Genomic DNA, 21,424 nt, shown 5'->3' with positions numbered 1-21,424 from the left:
GAAGCTCAGTACAGTACAGGTTCAGAAGTGAATCAGAACTCTTGCTGTGGATTTTCAACAGTCAGCACTGCATTGCTGGAGCAAATCGGTCTTCGTTGGACACGGTTTGGACACGTACAGAAGACAAGTCAGCCTGGCTCCTACATCAGTTATTGTATCCGTTGGACAATACCATTGTTTTTTACGTCATATCCCAGAGGGCCAGTCCTGGCCAAAACTGCATTTTGATCTAGTTCAGGTTTTTAATAGATATTCAGTTGAGCTCATGGTTGTGTTGTTTGATGTTGGACACTTCAAATATGTCCCTGCAGGGCTGGTATGATGCTAAAGTAATGGCTCCCTGTATCAAGCGGATTGTTCTCCGTCTGCAGTAAAAGACCTTTATTTTTTTTCCCCGTATTTCCCATTTAGCAAATGATTAGATGACCAGAACCACGGAGGAAGCTGACATTTGAATGAAATCCTGATCCTCAGTCCTTCAGGCCCTACGTTTCATAGCCCTGTCTTGAGTAATGAATTCCAGGAATGTCCTTTTATTTTCCACTCTAAATGTGATCAAATCTTTATTTACTCTATAATCCAATAATCATTTTGATTTTAGACCACATCGACTCGCAGGTCATAGCGATTCCCGTTAAACTGTGCCAGTAGTACCGTAAACTTGGCATTGTTCACAAATTCTTGTTTTATAATGTCATTCATGTGAAGTGGACTCTGTGTATAGTGGTTTACTGATCAAGGTCACTTGGGACTCATCTATTGGGTGCTCTGTGACATGAGTTTTAAAACCATGACATTTCCCAGCTTAAACTCTTCTCCTCTTGTTCGGCAGCACGGTCTCCAGTGTTCAGCGCGATGTTCGAGCATGAAATGGAGGAGAGTAAAAAAGTGAGTACCTCTTCTGTACTGCCTCTGAATTTCCCCTTTCCCAGCTTCCAAGGCGTTTACCTTTTTTTTAAATAACGTTTGGATCGCTGGAGAGCCACTTCTTCTCCTCAGTTTGTTTGATTTAAACATCATGGATTTGTGTTTTATTTGTAAGAAAAGGGAATTAAGAAAATAGGTACTGTATGTCTATTAATGGCACAGAAGAATCTATTGCCTGTCACACAATACATGAATGCTCAGTGCCTCACAAGACAGATTGCAGCAGCTACTTTTCTTCTTGAATGCACATTCATATTTATTTACTTGCATAGCTCAGTGGCTTGGTAATCTGTACTCTATATCAGGGCCTTTCCCACAGGTACAGTGGAGCAACTGCATGATCCACGTCCCTTCAAAGTCCAAATGGACTTCTGGGTGTGATATTTCTTGCTCATTTTGAGCACTAGGAGCCTTGTAACTAATCTGCAAACTGCACAGCGTTCGATTGTATGTGAGTTACTGCTGTAACGTGGAACTGTCATCATGGTTTAAACTGTGTTTCCGAGGCGGGGAGGAGTTTCTCTTCAGATAGGTGTTCTTTAAACTAAGCAATGAAAGAAGGCCTTGATCACTGTTCCTGTGGCTTCTTTTTATGAAGAGTGGAGGGTTGGGGGTTCAGGTCCTCTCTGCATGCAGTGTTGTAGTACTGTTTAGCAAAGCAATTCATCTGTTATAGTACTCTTTAGCAAAGCACCTCAAAACGTCAGACCACCCAGATATATAACTGGGTCCATGTGTGTATCTCTGGGGGTATCCCTTCAATGGTCCAGCCTCATATCCAGGGGAGCATGTCAAAGGTGTCATATGCTTTCAGGCCTCTACTGTATACCTTACAGAAACCAGGATACACTCCAGCCACATGGCTTGACTTGGGTATGGACTGTGCTCACCTCATGGTTATGTGTGTTCTTTAAAAGTTGATGACTTTTTCTTGCTGTTGTAATAATAATTGCTTAAACTTATATAGCGCATTTCTGGACACTCCACTCAAAGTGCTTTACAGGTAATGGGGACACCCCTCCACCACCACCACCACCAATGTGCAGCCCCACCTGGATGATGCTGATAAACTCATGCTACCTGTTGTAGCCTGAGTTTATTGGATAAGTTCATACTTATGTGTATTTGTCTCTATATACCATTGTTGGCCTTTATCAGTCCACTGCTGCATAAAGCCCCTCTTAGACTTCACCTCTGGTACTTTGCAGGCTTATCTCTCCTGCAAGCGTCTCAATTGCATCCTAAATTGTTCTTTTTTGTCAGGTGTTTTCCACTGGCGATCTGGTACGGTACTTTCTTGGGCCATCAACGGTCCGCTGTTCTTGTGTCATGTCCAGCAAGATAGTAACTTTTCAGGTATAAAAAATGTATTCGTTTTGCAACTAGGTATCTGTTGTTATAGCTTTTATGTTATTAGGACTGCTGCCTGGCTTGTGGGAATATTGACCCTGGTGTGAGTGTGTGTGCCTGCCCTGTGAGGGACTGGCGTCCCATCTGGGGTGTAGGCCTCCTTGTGCCTGCTGCTTGCAGAGATGGACTGCAGCTCCCCCAAGACCCTGGACTAGAAAAAGCGCTTAGAAGATGGATGGAAGGATAGAACTGCTGACTATGTCTATGTTTTTGATTACTTTGTTCTTTATTTAAGAGTGTGTGGTTCTTGACATGAGCAGGTTTATTCCCTGCTGAAAATAGAAGAAAAGAAACAATGATTGTGGCTGTGGAGCCTTCTTTGGGTGTCTTCTAAAGTTGAAAATGTCTAAGAACCCACTGAAATTATTGGTTTCACCACAGTATATTCTATTTGATTTTTTGCAGGCTCAGAGCTTTGTTCAAAAGTACTTTTGAAGGGTGCTTTTTTTCTAAGGCACAATATTAAATAAAGTTTAATTGAATATGGTTCTTCCTGCCAGTGAAAACCAGTATAAGTGCAGCTTCATTTTTGTGGTATAGAAAGTATAAAACTTTCTTTTGTCAAAAATGTCTGCGGAAATGTAGTCTGTATGTATTTGTTCCTCTAAAATTTAAGCCCTACAAGTTGAGTGCCATGTTCTCCTTAATTAGTTCTTAAACGAGCATGACCGTACAAGAGCCGAGCCGAAGCAGGCCGTAGGAAGCTGTCCTCTTCCTGTGCGCACTGGGGGAGCAGGTTACCGTGGTCACATCTGTGAGTGCCAGCAAGATGTATACGGATTTAATTACAGGCCGGCGGAGAAAAGCAGGACTGACACTTTAAAGGCTGGCTGGCACTGTGAAGAGCAGGAGGCCAGGGTAAGGGAGAGTGTGGTAAACAGGCACAAAGGAATTCCATTTCAGCGCCAAATTGAGCATGATTGCAGGTCGCGACAGCGTCAATCCCCAGCCCAGTTTGTCTGCTGCATTTGATGTGCTTGGAGGTCATTACAAGAATTGCTGCTTCCACTAGATCTTGTTCTAAAATCTTGTTTTGTTTTCTCCACAGGACTTTTTTTGTGTCTAATCCTTTACAAATATTTGTTTCAATCCAAGTTCCCTGTCTGTAGGTTAAGTGTTTTGTTGGGTAAAACAGTATGGTTTAACAGGATGGCGGATATGAGGGCAATCCTGCTGTGTAAAACTTTTTTGTCTTATTATTATCGCTTATATTTAAAAGTTTACAATAAGATCTACAGATCTGCCCTTCCCACCTCTCCATGCAGCAAGACTGCAAAAACAAATATCAAAATCGTATTTTTTTTCTCTCTCCAAAGGCTGTTAAAGCATTAGCTACTTCAATTGGCTTAAATTGTCAAGCACTGAGTTTAGAAAGCTTTGTATAGAATTCAATGCATTTTAACTTTACAAGCCTTGGTGATGGTAAATGGGATAAAGTTAGGTTTATTCTAAAATCCATCCATCCATCCATTTTCTAATCGCTTCTTCCAATTTGGGGTCTCGGGAGAGCTGGCGCCTATCCCAGCAAGCACAAGGCAGGGTAACCCTGTATGGGACCCCAGTCTATCACACGGCACACAGACACAGACTTAAACACACTCACACCAGGGCCAGTTTTCCAAGAAGCTACTTAACCTACTAATGTGTCTTTGGACTGTGTGAGGAATCTGGAGCACCTGGAGGAAACCCAAACAAACACAGGGAGAAGATACAAACACAGCACCCCAGGGCCCCAGTACTGCGAGGCAGCAATGCCGACCACTGCGCCTCACATGGTGCAGCATTCAACTAAAAAAACCTACTGATATATTAGCGAAATTAAGCTGCCATTTCAGCATCGCAGAGGTACCTTATGACTTGTTGTGCAGACATGGTCTTGTCTAGTGCTAGTAGATGAAGGACCTGGTTACTGCTGGTCATATCTGTAACATTCCTAGAGCGCATTTCCACTCCGTCTGTTAATTCAGCTGTGTCACTGGGAGTGCAAAGCAGCCAAACCCTGTGCCTTTATGTACCTGCAGATGGGTTAATTACACACATCGCCTGCTCCAGTGGTCAAACCGAACAGGTTTCAGTTTCTGATCACTTTTAGTATATTGTGTAAATGATGCTTGTGTTATTGGAGAGGATTTGCTAAACAGTCTAAAGTCTAAAACAGGTTTTTGTGTACTTGTAATTATAAAGGTAACTAATTGAGGACAAAGGTTTTGAATCCTCCTAATGCGTGATCGTTGTTAAAATCCACAGCCTTATTTGCATTGAAACCAGCTTACAGAGCTAGACTGAAGAGTGTTTCCAGTATTGATCTGTCTCGTCAGCCCAGTCCTTATCAACACTCTCGCAAGCACACGCTGTGGATAAGGAGTTTCTATTACACTGTTTTCCATTTGCACAAATGCTCAGTGCTTTGCAAATGAAAGGCGTTTTAATTGAAGTTAAAACTGCATCTACTTCACAATAAGATAAATTAAATGTATATATACAAAAAAAGCAGATAAACAGCAGTGAGCAATGAAACAAATCAAACAAACTAGGTTCGTTATCATCCTTTGTGTGAACTGTATCTTAGTAAAGAGGTGCCTTTTTAAAATTACCTTGAGAAAGAAAAACTTTAACGTTAACAATGTGCATTAATTATATGTATTAAAGTACTCATTTTCCTTTTCTGGCCCCATTTAAAAGGCTCTTTTTCAAGCTTTTTAAAAAGCATGGTGTTGCTGGGTGACATATCTTATATTCACAATTGTTTTACAAACTCCTAATAAAGCTTCTTCTAAAAAAGGCACTTGGTATTATTTGGCAGCCCTGCATTATCCAGCAGCATGATAAAGTACGTCCCAGTGCTGTAGGCTCTGTTTGTGTAAATTAGTTTGTTCAGCTTCATTTTAGGAAAAGTCATTATTTTTGAGCTACGGTGGTTTTATTTTGCTGCTGCGTTGGCCTGGTAAGATACAAATTGGAGTTTTGTATATTTGATCACTGCGATGCAGTGCCATGACTGTCTCTCCTCTCCTTGTGCTACACCAGAACATTAGTGTTGTAATTGTTACTTCGAGAAATCTATAAAGTGATATCACATTTTTTCCATGGTATTTCTGTGGATATGTCATGCATTCACTTTGCCACAGTTTCCCACTGTTTAAATGTTACATTCCTCTGTGTATTTTTAAAATGGTTCTTCACTTATTTGTGACTGGTTTCTCGCCCAGTTTGGAATCGCCAGTGGTTTTAAAATTCTGTTCTTTGGCAAAGACATGTGCTCCCATTCTGAACGACAGATGCCTGAAATCCAGACTCACTCTCCTATGCACCCAGCCTGCACAGGTATTGCTCATTTGCCACGCTGTGCGACTGACATGTGCCTGACAGGAGAGGAAACATTGTAAGGAGGAGTGGTGTTTCTCTCGCAAGGAGACTTTAGAAAGCTGATGCAGACCAGTTGAAAGAGGAGTGTAATTGCAGATGATCTGCCACTAGAGGTCGCTGTACAGCTTCTAAACTTATTGTAAATAGCTACAGTGGGGATGAGGGATTCATTAGTGAATGATTATGTGTTTGGGCAGCACAGTGGTAGCATTGCTGTCTTGCAGAACTGGAGCCATAGGTTCATTTCTGGACCATTGATGCTATGTATGTTCTCCCTGTGTTTGTGGGTTACTTCTGGGTGCTCCGGTTTCCTCTCACAGTCTAGATACATACTGGTAGCTTAATTAGCTTCTGGGAAAATTGATCTTGGTGTGTGTGTGTCTGTGTGTGTCGTGCGATGAACTAGTGTCCTGTCCAAGGTGTATCCTGCCTTGTGATGGACTGGTGTCCTGTCCAAGGTGTATCCTGCCTTGTGCCTGTTGCTTGCCAGGATAGGCTCTGGTTTCCCTGTGACCCCGAATTGGATGAAGTGGTTAGAAAATGAATGGGTGGAGTTGTTGTTTTTATTTTGTCCTAAAAAGGTATGGGAATAACGCCATCTGACTGTATTCTTCATTGTCATTCTGCGTTTTTGTGCATGCAAACCTTAGGACATCAGTAGTAACGTAAACTTCTGTTACAACAAGTTACAAGAAGGAGGAGTCCATTTGGCAAATCTTGTCTGGTGGTTAGTTATCAGATATCGCCTTCAACAATATGGCTAGGTAGTTAGTCCCAGACTCCCACAGCCCTTTGAGACCCACAGTGATCTCACTAAAGCCTGCAGGTATCCTGTGGGTTGGAAAGGGTGCTTTATAAATAAAGTTATTATATTTCTGGACATGGATTATTGCAATTTGCAAAAATAAATTCTATATACACACAACTGGGCAGTTGAGAGAATAGTTGATAATTGCATTTCAGGGTTACTTCATCTCTTTTGTTTGATGTTGTGTTCAAAGTTTTTTTTCACTTAAGTGTGAAATGCGCTTCTCTTTTTTTGACTCCAGCTAATTTTCCATAGCTACACTGAATAAAAAGATTTTTTTTATTATTTCGTTTTACATTATCACATTATATTCTGCTGACTTTATACATCTATAGTTACTTTTTGAAAATGGGTAACACATTTTGCTAAGCTTAGAAAATCCCTCTGTAATTATGTTCTGTGTGGATCTTTGTTGATTTAGTGCGGATTACAGATGTCTGAATGTGACAGACTAGGGACATATAAGGAAACTGGTGTCACAAGCTCAGTAGTAGTATATGCAAGTCACTTTGGACAAGAGTGTCGACCACTCAGTCTCGACTGGTGGTGGTTGCTGCTGAGAGTGCAGGTTGTGCCCAGATCCCCAGATCAGATCTTCACTGTGCCTCTAGCTGAATAACTGTAGGTGTCAATGCATAGTAGGACAGGGTGCCCAGTATCAGCCTTAGTTTACTTTGCTTTGCACAAAGCAGTGGCTCCGTTGACATACTGGGTGCCTGCAGGCTTGCAGTGGCATCAGTGAGAGAAGCCTAGCTCCTCCGTTACAGAACTGTGGAGGTCACAGCGTGTCAGAAGATGAACTTTTCTGACAGGAGGGTGTGTCAGATGATCACGCCTGCAGGTCTTCATTCTCCCCGTGCAGTGCAGGTTTATAAGGTATATAATGGAAAAAGTGGCAGCCTTTTACAAAAGACAACTGACATTTTAGCCCATAAGAGCTCAGCATTTTCCTATACATTAAGCATCAGGCTATGTTTTGTAGGGCACTGGCATCTCTGCCTCGACAGTGCAGCTTGTTAATCAATACTATGCTCTAGGTCTCCCAGGCTGTTTGCTCCCATTCTGCTTCAAAACCTTAATTTACAGGTCTTTTGCGTCTAGAATTCTAAAGTAATATGGCAAGTCACAGTCTGTCAGTTTTTTTTCAATACCAGTGGCTCAATGTCATATTTTTTTCCACCTAAACAGCATCTGCATTTATATAAATTTATATTGTTGTGTATTGCACATAGACCTTTCACTTGCTTGTGTTGGTTTAAAGGAAATCAGGGCTGCTTGATTGTACACTGTAGAAAGCAGTGTGGATATTAATATAAATTGAGGGGGTTCTCCCGTGACTGCTTTGGAAAATCATGATCAATGGCGACAAAGGTCCACAAAGTAAACATACAAGTTAAAAAGCATGCACATAATATAAGGCTGTAATGCTGACTCTGATAGATATTTATCGGAGAGCCCTGTTAGTGTGAAGCTCAGGAGACTATGAAGCCTCCTGAATAATGTTGTTTTGATGAGGACAATCTGAGTTATTTTAAAGAGAAAACACTCTGATCGTTTGCATGTATGATGTGGAACAGTCCAAAAATATGAAAGATGACTCTTCATCTTTCAGCCTCACAGGTTGTAGTTTAGAGCTGTCCATTACGTCCCCGTTCGAGATTTGTGATGAAAACAGACCTCTCTTTCACTTTGACACAAGACGAATCAATAACCGCGCTCATTGGTCCCCCTGTGTGGAAGTACACTAATGACACTAATGAGTAGGTAAAACTAACAGGTCTCTGTGGCTCTTTTTCTCTCGCGACAGAACCGGGTGGAAATCAACGACGTGGAGCCTGAGGTGTTTAAAGAGATGATGTGCTTCATTTACACAGGGAAGGCCCCCAACCTGGACAAGATGGCCGACGACCTTCTGGCCGCTGCAGACAAGGTGAGACGCCCCCCTCTCTCACACAGAGCTCTCGCTGGAGCTCTTGCACTTTCTAGCCCCCGGCCAGCCTGAGAGGCGCCAGCTGATTCCAGCCCCGGCTGGGCGAGGAATGGTTGGATTGGATGGCGGGAAGAAGTGAGTGTGACAAACGTTGGTGCCTAATTGCTGCAGCTTGAAGAGCGAAAAGCTGGCTACTGATAAACAAAAAAACGTGTGAAATGTCTCCCACATGAGACACATACATTTCTTGCACACATCCGTTTCAGCTTTATCTCCTCCAGTGTAAATAGCATGCCTCTAAATGCAGGATTCTTTCACTTGTTTTTAATTCTGCATATGTTATTTTCCAGCGAGCGATTGGCACGCCCTCATATGAATAACTAAAAATAGCAAAGCCCCTGTTTCTCCACTTTGTTTTTACGTTTTTTGCTTTAATTGCTCATTGCTTTAATGTGATTATTTTATTGTGTAGCTCTCTTAAATTGTTGCACCGATAAACATCTTTTCCACAATGTTACTGTTAGTATTCTTTTTTTTTTCCTACAAATTAATAATAAATGTAAAAGGAAACAGCATGTTTTTTTCCCAGAATGAAGCCAGGTTAATCCAACATGAATTACACAGTCAGCACAGACTGGAATCAGAGCTTCAGAAATCCCAGAAATATTCTCCCACACCTCTTTAATCGATTGTGCTGTTTCTGAAGCCTGTTGTTGATTCAGAGGTCATGCGTGTGGATCCATCAGATACGTTCCTGCTGCACTTTGCTTGTGATTAGCACGAGCACGTCTTTCTCACTCCAGGCTCCCTTCTGCTGATGGTACTCTCCACCTCTTCAGTGTCTTAATTAGAAAGCTTCATCCCGGAAGGGGTAGCTCAGCCAGAAAAGGCTTCTACCTGGAGTGCAGGGTGGCTCTGAAGTCCTGAGATGGCTGGTTCAGACTTGAGTTGAGTCAGTAGCTGTGTCTCCGGGTCCCTAAGCTCTTGGCTCAAGACTGCAGGAACTTCGTACTTCAGAAGCCTGCAAAAACCTATGAAAAAGTGACTTTCTGGACAGTTGTCTGCTTGCAGTGCTTTCAGAGTGAGCCGCGTCAGCCCTCTGGCCTGTGCTGAATGTGGCTACTGCTGCCTTGGCTTGGCAGAGTGAAGAGGGAATAAGTGATGCTGGTATGCTTTTCTCTGGATGTGTGCAGGCGGTCTTCAGCTATGGGAGCTCCAGCCATAAGGCACATTGCAGTCAAACAGAAACCAAACAAACAGTATTTCTAAGGAACAAGTAATAGGTTTATTCCATGCTGAAAAAAAGAAGAAAGAGAACACAACGTTTCGGCTGTGGAGCCTTCTTCAGGTGTGCACACCTGAAGAAGGCTCCACGGCCGAAACGTTGTGTTCTCTTTCTTCTTTTTTTCAGCATGGAATAAACCTATTACTTGTTCCTTTGCAGCCTACGCATGCTGACGCAGCTACCCACCTGAGTATTTCTAAGGTTCAGGGTGCATAAACCCCTCAACCGGACAAGTGCAATATTGTACCTGTATTTTGCAAACCCCAGCCCAGATCTTATTATTCCTCTAATAGTGTTAAGGTGTTAGCTTTCAAATCACATTTTCCGTCTCTTCTTATTTCTTCTTGAAGTACGGACACTGATCTGTGTCCTGAGGTAAGCGTGTTCTTTTAAGACTGTCACATTGATGAACAATTCCAGCAGAAGTGACTTGTGAAAGAATCTCCTCTCAACAAGAACTCCGTTGTCAGGCAGTGCTGAGTACACAGGAAGCAAGGTGCTTGCATCACATCCTGTCCTCGCTGCTGTGTGGGATGTACTAGGGGGCAGCAGTGATGTGCAACTCCAGTTCACCCCCTCTCTCAGCCTGCAGAGACCAGATGCAAGAAATATCCATGCACCTATTGTAGTTTGAGACAAAGGAATAATAGGGAGTTACTTAAGTTTGGATTCGCATGGCTGAGCATGAGGGTACAAAGAGAAAGACTGCTGTGGAGCACCCCCAGCCACAGCTCCCTTGCTGATTTTTATCATTTATTAAGAGTTACCATTTGAGATCACAGTGAAACACCCACCATCCACTTGACAATACAGTACAGCCACATAGATGCCTGCACATTGACATCTGGCCTCTGTTTATCACTTGAAAGTGGAGTCCCTGGTGGTTTCGGCATCAAAGAATAGACATGGTTTCTTCCGAGAGCTGCGCTTTGGCCTTTCCAAAGCGAGAAGGAAGCAGTGTACAGAATGAGCAAACATAGGCTGTTGCACACACTTAGTGGCTCTTGGACCTACTCTTTTGGTGATTGAGTTATACTGTGCATTGAGGAAGAAATTTTAATGAATCCCTTCCTTAAATGATCCAGTAGAATGGGCTTCCCAAACATGGGTTTTACATTTACTCTGTGTGTATAGTTCTTCCTGTCCTTGATGCTGCCTTCAGAATCCTGATCCCTGTCCAGGACTGCAGTTCTAAAGGCTTAAGGGTTTTTTTGTTCTTGTTGTTTAGGCAGATACCTTGGGACCCATCTTGTAATGGCTATGCCAGATTCTCAGATCAATTAACAAACTACCAAACACATTAGATAGAAGAAGCTAGGGGAGGTTTATGTAGTCTTATGTTCTTAAGACCTAATCTGAAATCTCCCTGTAGTCTCCCTTGTTCTAGAGTAAGGAAATTGTTTTTCTCTAATCAGTAGTCTGCATATTTGTTAGGAAACCTCAGGATATTTCATTTATTGGTTTTTCTTCACAAGAAAGATGCTTCAATTTATTATAGGAACTTGCAAGCCTGTTTTAAATTAAAGTAAATCAAAACAATGCCATTTCTTGGAAATGACTGAGGTTATTATGTTCTTGGAATATGACAAGCAGCCCAGATGTAACAGTGTGATTGAAATACTACAATATTAATGCACAACCATGATTCCTCATAGTTCGTGAAAATAACATAAAGCTTCAGAAAAATCCTGAGCATTTCCAATTTGTGGGTTATAAAACCCTCCTGTTGGATCAGTCAGCTTTTGTTTGATTTTGCTCTTCAGCTGTTACAATTTGTGATCCTGGCCATATTGCATCTAACACTGTATTTTAGCTTCATTAACTAATAGTCTATAACTAAACCAAGCAGTTTGTTAGACCATTTAACCATGTCCTTTTTTTAAAACTACCTATAATGTTTTGTTAAACAAATGATGCAGTTATGACCCAGCTAGGGTAAAAGTGCTAGCCAAATAAATTAAATGAATATTAATGAATTAATGGACTCTGTGGCATATTCAAGTCATCGATTAAACTAGCCAGTTACTGATCTGGCTTGACAACTTTCCCAGTGGTTTAGTTGTGATAAACCTCCACGCTAATGTAGAGCTCTAAGTCAGAGGTTGGGCTGTGACCCGGCCCCTCTTCCTGATGGCGACCTGTCTGACCCCTGTTCCCAGTACGCTCTGGAGCGCTTGAAGGTGATGTGCGAGGACGCGCTGTGCAGCAACCTGTCTGTGGACAACGCCGCCGAGATCCTGATCCTGGCCGACCTGCACAGTGCCGATCAGCTCAAGACGCAGGCAGTGGACTTCATTAACTAGTGAGTGTGGCGTTCAGCTCCTCCACCGGCTGGGCGGGGCGTGCCTGACCTTTTCTTCACTTGATACTGTGGATAATTAAGCGTGCTGTTTCAGGTGTTTTATTGCAGTTGTCATTGAAGAATGTTTGAAGGGCAATTATTCACATTTTTTCCCCATCATATGTGTCCAAGTTCTGAGAGGCATTAAAATGCAACAAATGCTGTTGCTTATAAGCCAGTTTGTTGTATTCAAACTACAGAAATAATCAGGATATACAGCACACGCACATTTATTCATCACCTCCCAGAAGTCAATACTGTTTCTTCTTTATCAGTGATTTCCTTGCCTCTGTCCAGATAACCATCTCCTTTATATTGTGCTCCACACGTTGATGGCTGTGCGCTGTGCTCTCCTCTTGCTTTCAGAGCTGGAATTACAGTGAAGAATAGCACATCTTCTCCCCCTCGTGTGTGCGTGCACAAGTTTAAAAAACGGACAGTCTTTGTCAACAGGCGATGCGGAAACTACAAAACATCAAAGTTGAAAATGTATCAGAAACCTATAAAAACATAGACCTTTCTAATGATGCAATTTCAATGCGTTATTCTTGTAAGTTGAAATATGTTATTTTAGTTTTTATAGATAAGAACATAGACATTAATGATATCATGTTCTTATTAGCTCTTTCACAGTCAGATGCACGTGGAATAATATTTTGATGTTTATGGTTGGAAACTGGAGGCAGAGTGGTGCAGGGGTCAGCATGGCTGTCTCACTGTGCTGGGGCCCTGGGGTCAATTCTGGACCAGGGGTGCTGTCTGTGTGTTTGTATGTTCTCGCTGTGTTGAAGTGGGTTTCCTCCCACAGTCCAAAAACATAGCGGTAGGTTAGTTGGGTTTTGAGAAAATTGTCCCTGGTGTGAGTGTGAGTGTCTGTGTTTGTGATGGGCTGGAGTCCAGTCCAGCGTGTTCGCTACCTTGCTCCTGTTGCTTGCTGGGATAGGCTCTGGCTCCTGCATGACCCTGAACTGGATGAAGCAGTTTGTTACAATGTATACTTGATATTGTTATGACTTAACATGTAAGTCCTGTAGTGACACAGACAGTGGCACAGTGATTGGGCTATTTGATTTGGGATCTTTCTCCCCTAGTTAGTGTTCAGCTGTTTTCTGCATGCTGTTGCATCTGTGGGAAGCAATGAAGAGGTTAAAACAGCAGACTGTTTATAATGCAAATTCTTAGTTGAGTCTCGCCATTAATTGTAGCCCCGCGTTATGACAGTTTAATTTGCAGCAATATTGTTGTTTTCTTTGAATTGCCCCCTGGAGATGTAACAGCAGCATATCAAACCCATTTTACCCTCCCTGGAAAAAAATCAATAAAGGAAAATAATATAGAAAACAAAAGCTCTCTAACCAATGTACTCCACCCCCCAGCTCCCGGATTGCTCTCCACACGGCCTCCTGGGAGGAGCCCCAACGCAGTAACCGCCTTGCGCCATACTTGCTGAAAACACGCGCGCGCGAGAGAGTTGTGCGAGCAGGGGGTGTGCAGAATGCACTGCGAAAATGACAGAGACTCGTTATGGCAGTGTGATACAATACATTTCAGCTTTCACCAGCTGTAGACTCACACATGAGTCATTGGTTTCAAACCAGGCCCATGGACTCCTTCAAGTTCAGATGTTTCCAGCTGCTTCTTCCAATTCAGGGTCGCTGGGGAACAGGAGCCTGTCCCGGCAAGGCAGGGACATCCTGGATGGGCGCTAGTCCATTGCTCGACACACACACATGTATGGCCAGTTTTCCCAGTAGCCAGTTCACCTGCAAGTATTTCTTTGGATTGTGGGAGAAAACAAGAGCACATGGAGGAAACGCATTCAAACGCGGAAAGAATATACAAACTCCACACAGACAGCACTCCCGGTCCAGAATTGAACCCAGGGCCGCAGCACCTTAAGGCAGAAATGCAAACGAATTCGCCAGCAAGCCGTCTGCTATGAACCCATCACTTTTCTTTTAAAGTTAAACTGCTTTCAGGTCTGTATAAAACATGTAAGTAGTGCTGACTGAAAATTTGCACACCCTTTCCAACACATTTTGTGAGCAAACAACCTGAAATTAACAAATAAAAGGTTTATTCCATGCTGAAAAGAGAAGAAAGGAAACAATGTTTCTTCGCACCCGAAGAAGGCTCCACTGCTTTCATTTCTTCTTTTCAGCGGGGAATAAACCTTTTATTTGTTCCTTTGCAGCCTACGCATGCTGTCGCAGCTCCCTACTTGAACTACGTCAACCTGAAATTAAGCCTTGTTAAATCAGAATTTATTTTAACTTTATTCACTCTTCGTAACATAAAACCTATAAGTAAAAAAAAAAACAGATGCTCAAGCATTCTGAAATGTAATTGCAAATGAAAAAATATCTTAACATTTTAATACCAATCTGGACACAGTGATGCTTTATGTGCAGTGTACAGCAGTTATGAATTTATTCCAAAGATAAGCAACAGTTGGACGCTGGACGTCGGCTCTGCTCTGACGCTCTGGTTTGTGATTGGGGGCGATTGGCCACCAGGAGGGGGGTGCTGTTGGGGTGGGTGGTGAGAGGGACAGGTGAGAGTCTGCACTGGGCTGCTTGCAGAGCCGCTGGGGCCATTATTAGCCAGCGTGTCCCGGTGCTTTGACAGGGCCCTTGGGGGCTGGCCTCGCTCGATCGGCTCTTTCACTTCATCTCTAATTCAGCCTCGCCTGACGAGTGGCGGGGAAGACAGAATTGATATTGATCTTGCAATATTCGCCCAAACCCCAGGTTGACTCGGAATGTGGTGCTGCTGTTAAACCCAGCCTCAGGTCATTAAAAAACAATAATTCCTGGAGCCCACCACGCTGCTGACGCGTGATTGCTGGGCCGGACCCCTCCACACGCACACGCACACGCGTGCTCTAACTGCTTCTGGGCCTCTCTGCGGAGGCAAGGGGGCGGACAGTGGGGCAAGCTTCTTTTTTTCCCCTTTTATTCGTTTTGATTTCACAGACTGAAGTGCTGTGCATGACGTGGACAGCCTGTTACCCTACCCGATCCCAGTTCGCCTTCCGCTGCCAGATGCTCGCCTGCCCAGAACGTGACTCGAGAGAGTCGGGGGGCGAGCGTGCCCTGGCGGCGAGCTGCTCGCTGCTGGAGGTGGCCACTGCCTCTCGCTCTTTCCTGTCTGATTGCTGCCTGATGCGCTCCGATTCTTACTTTCCAAGACTGTGTTTTTTCTTGTTATTCCTTAACCCCTCTAAATCCTCCTTGCACTGCGAACTCCTCTGCCCCTTGGGCCCAGCCTGACGCTGCCAGCCTCTTCTTGTTTCGGTTAGTTTCCTCTCCTTTTTTCCCCCCTCTCTTTTCGTTTATTCTCCTCAGACACTGAAGCAGAATGAACTGGCTGGCAAACAAGATGCCCTTCCTGCCATTTAAAATCCGAAAAGTCCAGAAATGAATACGAGCCCCGTCTTCTGTGTTTTGTGTCGCCTACCTGTTTGCCCGTGCAGCTTATTTTTGCATCCTCAAGAACAGGAAAACAGATCAATTTCTTCTTTTGTAGAAACCTGCAGCCATTCTCCGCTGGCTGACGTTGCTCAGCCACTGAGATGTTATTTCTGAAGTCTGTATAGATCGGGACAAGTTAAGTGTCGGTTACCCTCAAGACAATTCCTGTGTCACTGTGCTGTAGCTCAGGGTTCTACAGCACAGTACAAATTGATATTTCATAACATTTTGTCATGCCAGGACGCCACAGAGCACTTCACGGAATGAGAATAACTGTTTTTAAAGTCAGAAAACGTACAGCACTCCCAGGATAAGATACCCTTGGCGACGATCAAGAGAAATGTATAAACTGGCTGAGCGCTGCCAGGGGTAGGATTGAGAGTAGTCGACCTGGGCTCTCTTGGCTCCCAGCAAAAATTCAAGGCTTGCTACTTTCTGGGCCTGTCACAGCATTACCGCCAGATAAAGACCACGCTGACGTCTGTGAAAGGCCCACCGCAGACAGCACACAGTAGTTTTCTTTTCACACTAGCTGCTGTTGAGCTACCGGATCTCAGGCTTTTAGCATTTGTGTCGGGCATATCATTGTCTTTCAGAGTTTTTTAATCTGCCTTCATTTAGAAAGTCAGAAGTCAACAAGCAAACACAGTGACAGCATACTACTGCTCCAGTGATCAGTCAGTCTTAGTATCTGCTGTTTGTCTTCCTACTGTACATAACCAGTGGTTTACCAAAAACAAATCTTTCATTATAAGTAGCAGTAATAGCCATAGTTCACTATCATAACTTCCCTAACAAAAGTACTGTATAGATCGCAATAGATTTCTGTAGAACTCTTGTGTGGACCTTGTCTCATCCAGAGGATGATGCCTGTTTTACAGTATAGTGGACCCATCACTATACTTGGGTGTTAGAACCCACACAGACCGTAGGGTGAGCGCCCCCTGCTGGCCCCACTAACACCTCCTCCAGCAGCAGCCATAGCTTTCCCAGGAGGTCTCCCATCCAGGTACTGGCCAGGTTAAACTGCCGGCAGCTATATCACAGTGGTGGTGTCTTGACAGAGCCCCGCATTTTGGAACTTTACAGACAGGGCTGAAGGGTGACTGAAGGAATGGTCACTGTGATGAGCTCTTGAGCCCTGCCTCTTTACTGAGCGATCCAAGCTGTAGGTTAGAAACAGATGCTGTCTTAGGACAGGGCTGTACTCAGTAGAGCCTTGAAGATGGTCAATGAGATGTTGGTGTCCAAGGTGAGAGTGCTGAGACCTTCTCCTGCTGGAACTCAGTCTGAAACATCCAGTCATTCTGTGGTCAACATGCAAAATCATGTGAAAGAAAGCTAACAACTGGGGTGTTATTATTGACCATTTTAATAATACAGTTTTATTTATGAGCAGTCTTCAAGCAACCCAAAGTGCCAATTTACTTGGCAGTATAAAAATACAACAGTCCTCTTAAGCATAAAAGGTCCTGTGGTTTCAATTAGTCGTTTTGTGTCTTTAAGATGCTGTAATAAGGCAGTACATCTCAGCGGGCTGTGCCTTGCTGTTCGGTAATGACACATCAAGATTACTTTGTGTGGAAGGAGTAAAAAAAAGTCAAGTGCTCTCCATCACCCAGGGTGTATAATTACAACACAGTACATGGCAAGGGGAGCTCACCGCTGCTTTGAGTTAGGCTAGAATTCTTCATGAGGTCTACCTGCCATTACAGGATACTAACTCCTCAACAAGAGCATCATATCCACAGGCATGTTTCAGGAAGAGCACAGTCAAACCACTTAAAGATAACGTGGCTATGCAGTGGAAGAAAGCTGAAATATGTACAATGCTAATATACTTCCAGTCATTCTTAAACATTGCAGAGAAGGTTACATAACCAAAACAAAACAACATTCCATTGAAAAAAAACATTTCCGATTATGATCAATAAAACTTACATGTTCAAAGAGAAGTTGGATTTTAAAGTCTGGGCATCCCTTAAAGTGAACCAGGAGGGAGTTTCACAGGCAGTTGTCAAACTGTCAAGATGGGAAGGCTTTAATACATTAAGGGCTTTTTAAGTTATTGTAACTATTTATAGACCAGTTCATAGAGACACCTGTGCAGGTTCTTAAAGCATTTTGTGTGTGAAGTCTGTAACTTCACATGCATGTTTGTGTGAGAGTGAGGACTCTGGTGTAGAGGCATGTGTGTGTGTGAGTGAGGACTCTGGTGCAGAGGCACGTGTGTGTGAGAGTGAGGACTCTGGTGTAGAGGCACGTGTGTGTGTGAGTGAGGACTCTGGTGTAGAGGCACGTGTGTGAGAGTGAGGACTCTGGTGTAGAGGCACGTGTGTGTGAGAGTGAGGATTCCGGTGCAGAGGCACGTGTGTGCGAGAGTGAGGACTCTGGTGTAGAGGCACGTGTGTGTGAGAGTGAGGACTCTGGTGTAGAGGCACGTGTGTGTGAGAGTGAGGACTCTGATGTAGAGGCAAGTGTGTGTGAGAGAGGACTCTGGTGTAGAGGCACGTGTGTGTGTGAGTGAGGACTTTGAGAACAACAGCAAAGAGCTTGTTTGTACCCAGAGATGGATGCTCATACAGTATATTGCATTGAGACTTTTCATTGAACTTTATAGACCTAGAAATGCATTTTTTTAGAAAGACAATTTAAGAATAAAGAATTCCAGGTCCTGCGTTAATTTATTATGAACACTTATTCTTTTTTTCCACGTTGATTGATCCAAGCTCTTAATTCATCGGCAGTGGCTAAAGAGCTTTTATCTTGCTTCCCTGTATCAGGGAGGTTAACCAGGGAAAAATGGAGAGCTCATGGACTGAGAGACTGTTTGAGTAGTCAGAAATGTTAAACAACACAGTAAAATATCATTTAAATATGGTTTTCCACTCAGCGCAGAACGTAGCACAGATGCCAAGTAAGCATGGCTTTTAATACCATCTGTTACGCTTTCATTTGGCTCCAAGATGGTTTCTTGTGTCTCTTAACTTGTGATATTTATGCACCACTGAAATTAGAACTATAGTCCCTGTATCCCACAGATGAACAAAAATTCCAAAAACTAACTTTAAGGAACCATAGTATCATCATAAATGTCGAAAGTGAGGTTAATGTCTTTTAATAAGGGCTGTAGTCCCCTGTGTCATGGCAGAGTGTGAGTGTTGTAACGGCCTCGCCGTGCTGGGTAAGCTGGTGTGCAGGAGTCCTTCAAGGACAGACTTAATGAAGCGCTAGGATCCATTATCTAATAGTATTGAAGCAAATGCAATGATGTGCTTCCCCCTTGTGAAATTTCACATGGCACTTCCCACCTTTACCACAGGTTTCTAAATGGCTTTACCACAGGTTTCTGTTTTTAGATGCTTTCACTGCTTTTCTACAGTGGATCATGGGGGAACATCTAAATTGTTAGATTAACCTGAAGGCACGGAGGCACGTTTGCTGTAGTGTATCATGGTATTTGTATTGTAAGAACTGTAGGAATCTTTTGCAAAGCTATAGGAAAAAATCATAGTAAATGGGCAAAAAATACTGTGGTGAATTTGCAGTAGGACTGTTTGGAGCTCTTTTTCCTCCCCTGTGTGGAGTGTTGTCTGTTCTGCAGTAGCTGTTCTGTGGGTGCAGGATTCAGTGTTACTCCCGGCGGACATGATGGCAGTCAGGGCTGCTTGACGAGATGAGTGGTGTGGATGCTCGTGTCAAGGAATTGTCTTTCCCCTGTCTTTCAGCCACGCGTCAGACGTCATGGAGACGACGGGGTGGAAGTCCATGGTCGTCTCTCACCCTCACCTGGTGGCCGAAGCGTACCGCTCCCTGGCGTCGGCGCAGTGCCCGTTTCTGGGGCCCCCCCGCAAGCGGCTGAAGCAGTCGTAATGCGCGCCGCCCCCCTCTCCCAGTCTCCTCTCGTTCCCACCCCCGATGTCCTCCTCAGCCGCTCCCTCCTGCTGCCCCGATTTCAGCTTCCCTCCTCTCCCCGGACCCCCGGAAACGTGCACCAGTCTTTCCCGTGCAAAACCAGAGAAACGAGATCTGCTGCGATGCGATGCTTTGGGAATTCGCCGCCGAGAGGCGCAGCCGTGCTTCCTCCCTCTGGGGTGAGCCGGAGAGGAAGGTGTGGATCGTGTCTCCACCTTGTGGAGAGACGCGCAGAAATGGGCGATTGTCTACAACAGGCCAGGCGAGCGACGGCAAGGGCGAAAAGAAACGGCCACTGACTCAGCCAGCCAGCCAGGGAAGGAAAAGCGAACAGGAATTGGAATTCCAGCAATGGTCACCCTGTCTTCACGTCTGGGGCACCGAGTGCTGTTTTTAAACCGATACAGGAAAAAAAAAAACTGTTTTTAACAGCGAGGAACGTGATGATAAAGAGAGCTTTTTTTTTTAAACAAAAAGACACGCACAAACTCAAAAAAGCAGCAAAAAAAAACCCATCACCAGAGGCTTCATGTAAAGCAAAAGCAAAGAGCGTAGCGCCATTTTTAAACTTTGCACTAATCTTCCTCTTTCCCTCGTGATTCCAACCGTTTCCTGCCGTGGCGCAGAGCGAGGAGAAAGAAACGCCGGACAATGGTAGCAACAGCGAAAGAGCTGGAAAGTAAAACAGACAAACCGGAACATTTCAGCCATTCGGACACAAGCAGTTCAGCCAGGGATACTGAACAGAAGAGACAAAATTAAGACTCTGGTCCTTTTTTTTAAGCCTTTGTCTTTTTTTCTTTTCAACAAGCAGGAAATAATGGAGAAGAAAAGTGTACACACATTTATGTGACATCTTTGTATCGGAATTTTCTTCTAGTAGCACTTGTGTATGGAATTCAAGAAGGTTTCTGTACAAAAACATGAAAAAGAGGCCACTCAATTTAGGGTGAGAAAACGGTGATGTCCAAATGCCAGTAGGCCCAATTCAGCACGTAGTTTCTTGTTTTTGTGTTTTTTTAGTCCTTTTCTTCTTGGTTTCAGATGAGGAAAAAACCTTCTTAGTGAGTTTTTTTCTCACTGCAGTTTGTACAAAACGTTGACATTTTGAGTGAATATGAAAGACACAGAGTTTTGTATCTCTGAGTCTGGTTTTTCTCCATAAAAATTGGGAAAAAATGTTTTGGTTTGGGAAACAAAAAAAAGAAATGAACACGTTTTAATGTTCAAGATATCCAAACTATTTCTGTAAGAAAAAAACAATCAAAAAACACTATCATAAGTGGTTTCTACATAAACAGTCGACTTCAATGTTCGATCTTGAGATGTTTTTTTCCCTTCCTGTTTATAAAATTAGTTGCTGTTCAGAAATGAAAGATACTTAAATAGTTGTAACAACTTTTTTTTTGTTTTTGAAGATATAAATTACAACTATTTTGTATTGTATTGCACCTGTGTCCTTTGTGTATTTATTCTCTTCCCCAGACAGTGGAGTTCTAAGCCAGCTGACACTGTGAAATGAGTTGTTTTATCTTCTAGAAAGCTTGTCGTGTTGCGACAGTGGCCTGGTGGGGGGCAGTAATTCTGAGAGAGGCTAACAGTAATGTAACCCGATTCAACAACATGGCTGGGTCCTTTTAAGAGGACCCCTACCTCTTCTTTATCAATTGTGTCCCCAAGTCTTGGAATTATTGCTGATCCTTTTTAGTTGTACTTTTTGAAGGCATTAACGTAGAAAAAGTTTATTCATTCTACATTCATGTACATTCATGTCTTATCTTGCGTGTCCCTTGATTAGTAGTGGTGACCTTAAAGTTTGAGGGTGTTAGATAAAAGGTTGTTGTACCAACCTGAGCTGGCAGAGCAGTTAGTGGATGGGGACACTGGGGCGCAGGTATAGCCTTCCTGGCACCCCACCAGAGCGACACACAGACCAGCTGCCGGGAACGATTATCTGATTATTGGGGAT

The 21,424-nt window shown here is 43.5% G+C and overlaps 1 protein-coding gene across 10 annotated transcripts in view; it reads left to right on the top strand.

Moving 5' to 3' along the window:
* The window catches only part of spop (speckle type BTB/POZ protein), a 124,601-nt gene extending 103,700 nt beyond the window's left edge, over window positions 1-20,901 (top strand). For all 10 annotated transcript variants that reach the window (XM_015361959.2, XM_015361954.2, XM_015361957.2 and 7 more), the window contains 4 exons: window positions 833-888; window positions 8,319-8,441; window positions 11,886-12,028; window positions 19,269-20,901. In XM_015361959.2, coding sequence (XP_015217445.1) covers window positions 833-888; window positions 8,319-8,441; window positions 11,886-12,028; window positions 19,269-19,413 — 467 coding nt within the window. In that variant the 3' untranslated portion in view covers window positions 19,414-20,901. The remainder of the gene's footprint in view (window positions 1-832; window positions 889-8,318; window positions 8,442-11,885; window positions 12,029-19,268) is intronic.
* Window positions 20,902-21,424: the final 523 nt, after the last annotated feature.

This window comes from Lepisosteus oculatus, chromosome 28 (assembly GCF_040954835.1).
Source record: "Lepisosteus oculatus isolate fLepOcu1 chromosome 28, fLepOcu1.hap2, whole genome shotgun sequence".
In the NCBI taxonomy this organism is placed as follows: Eukaryota; Metazoa; Chordata; class Actinopteri; order Semionotiformes; family Lepisosteidae; genus Lepisosteus; species Lepisosteus oculatus.
Note: the sequence above shows the minus strand (reverse complement) of the source record. Positions and strands in the feature narration are given on the sequence as shown.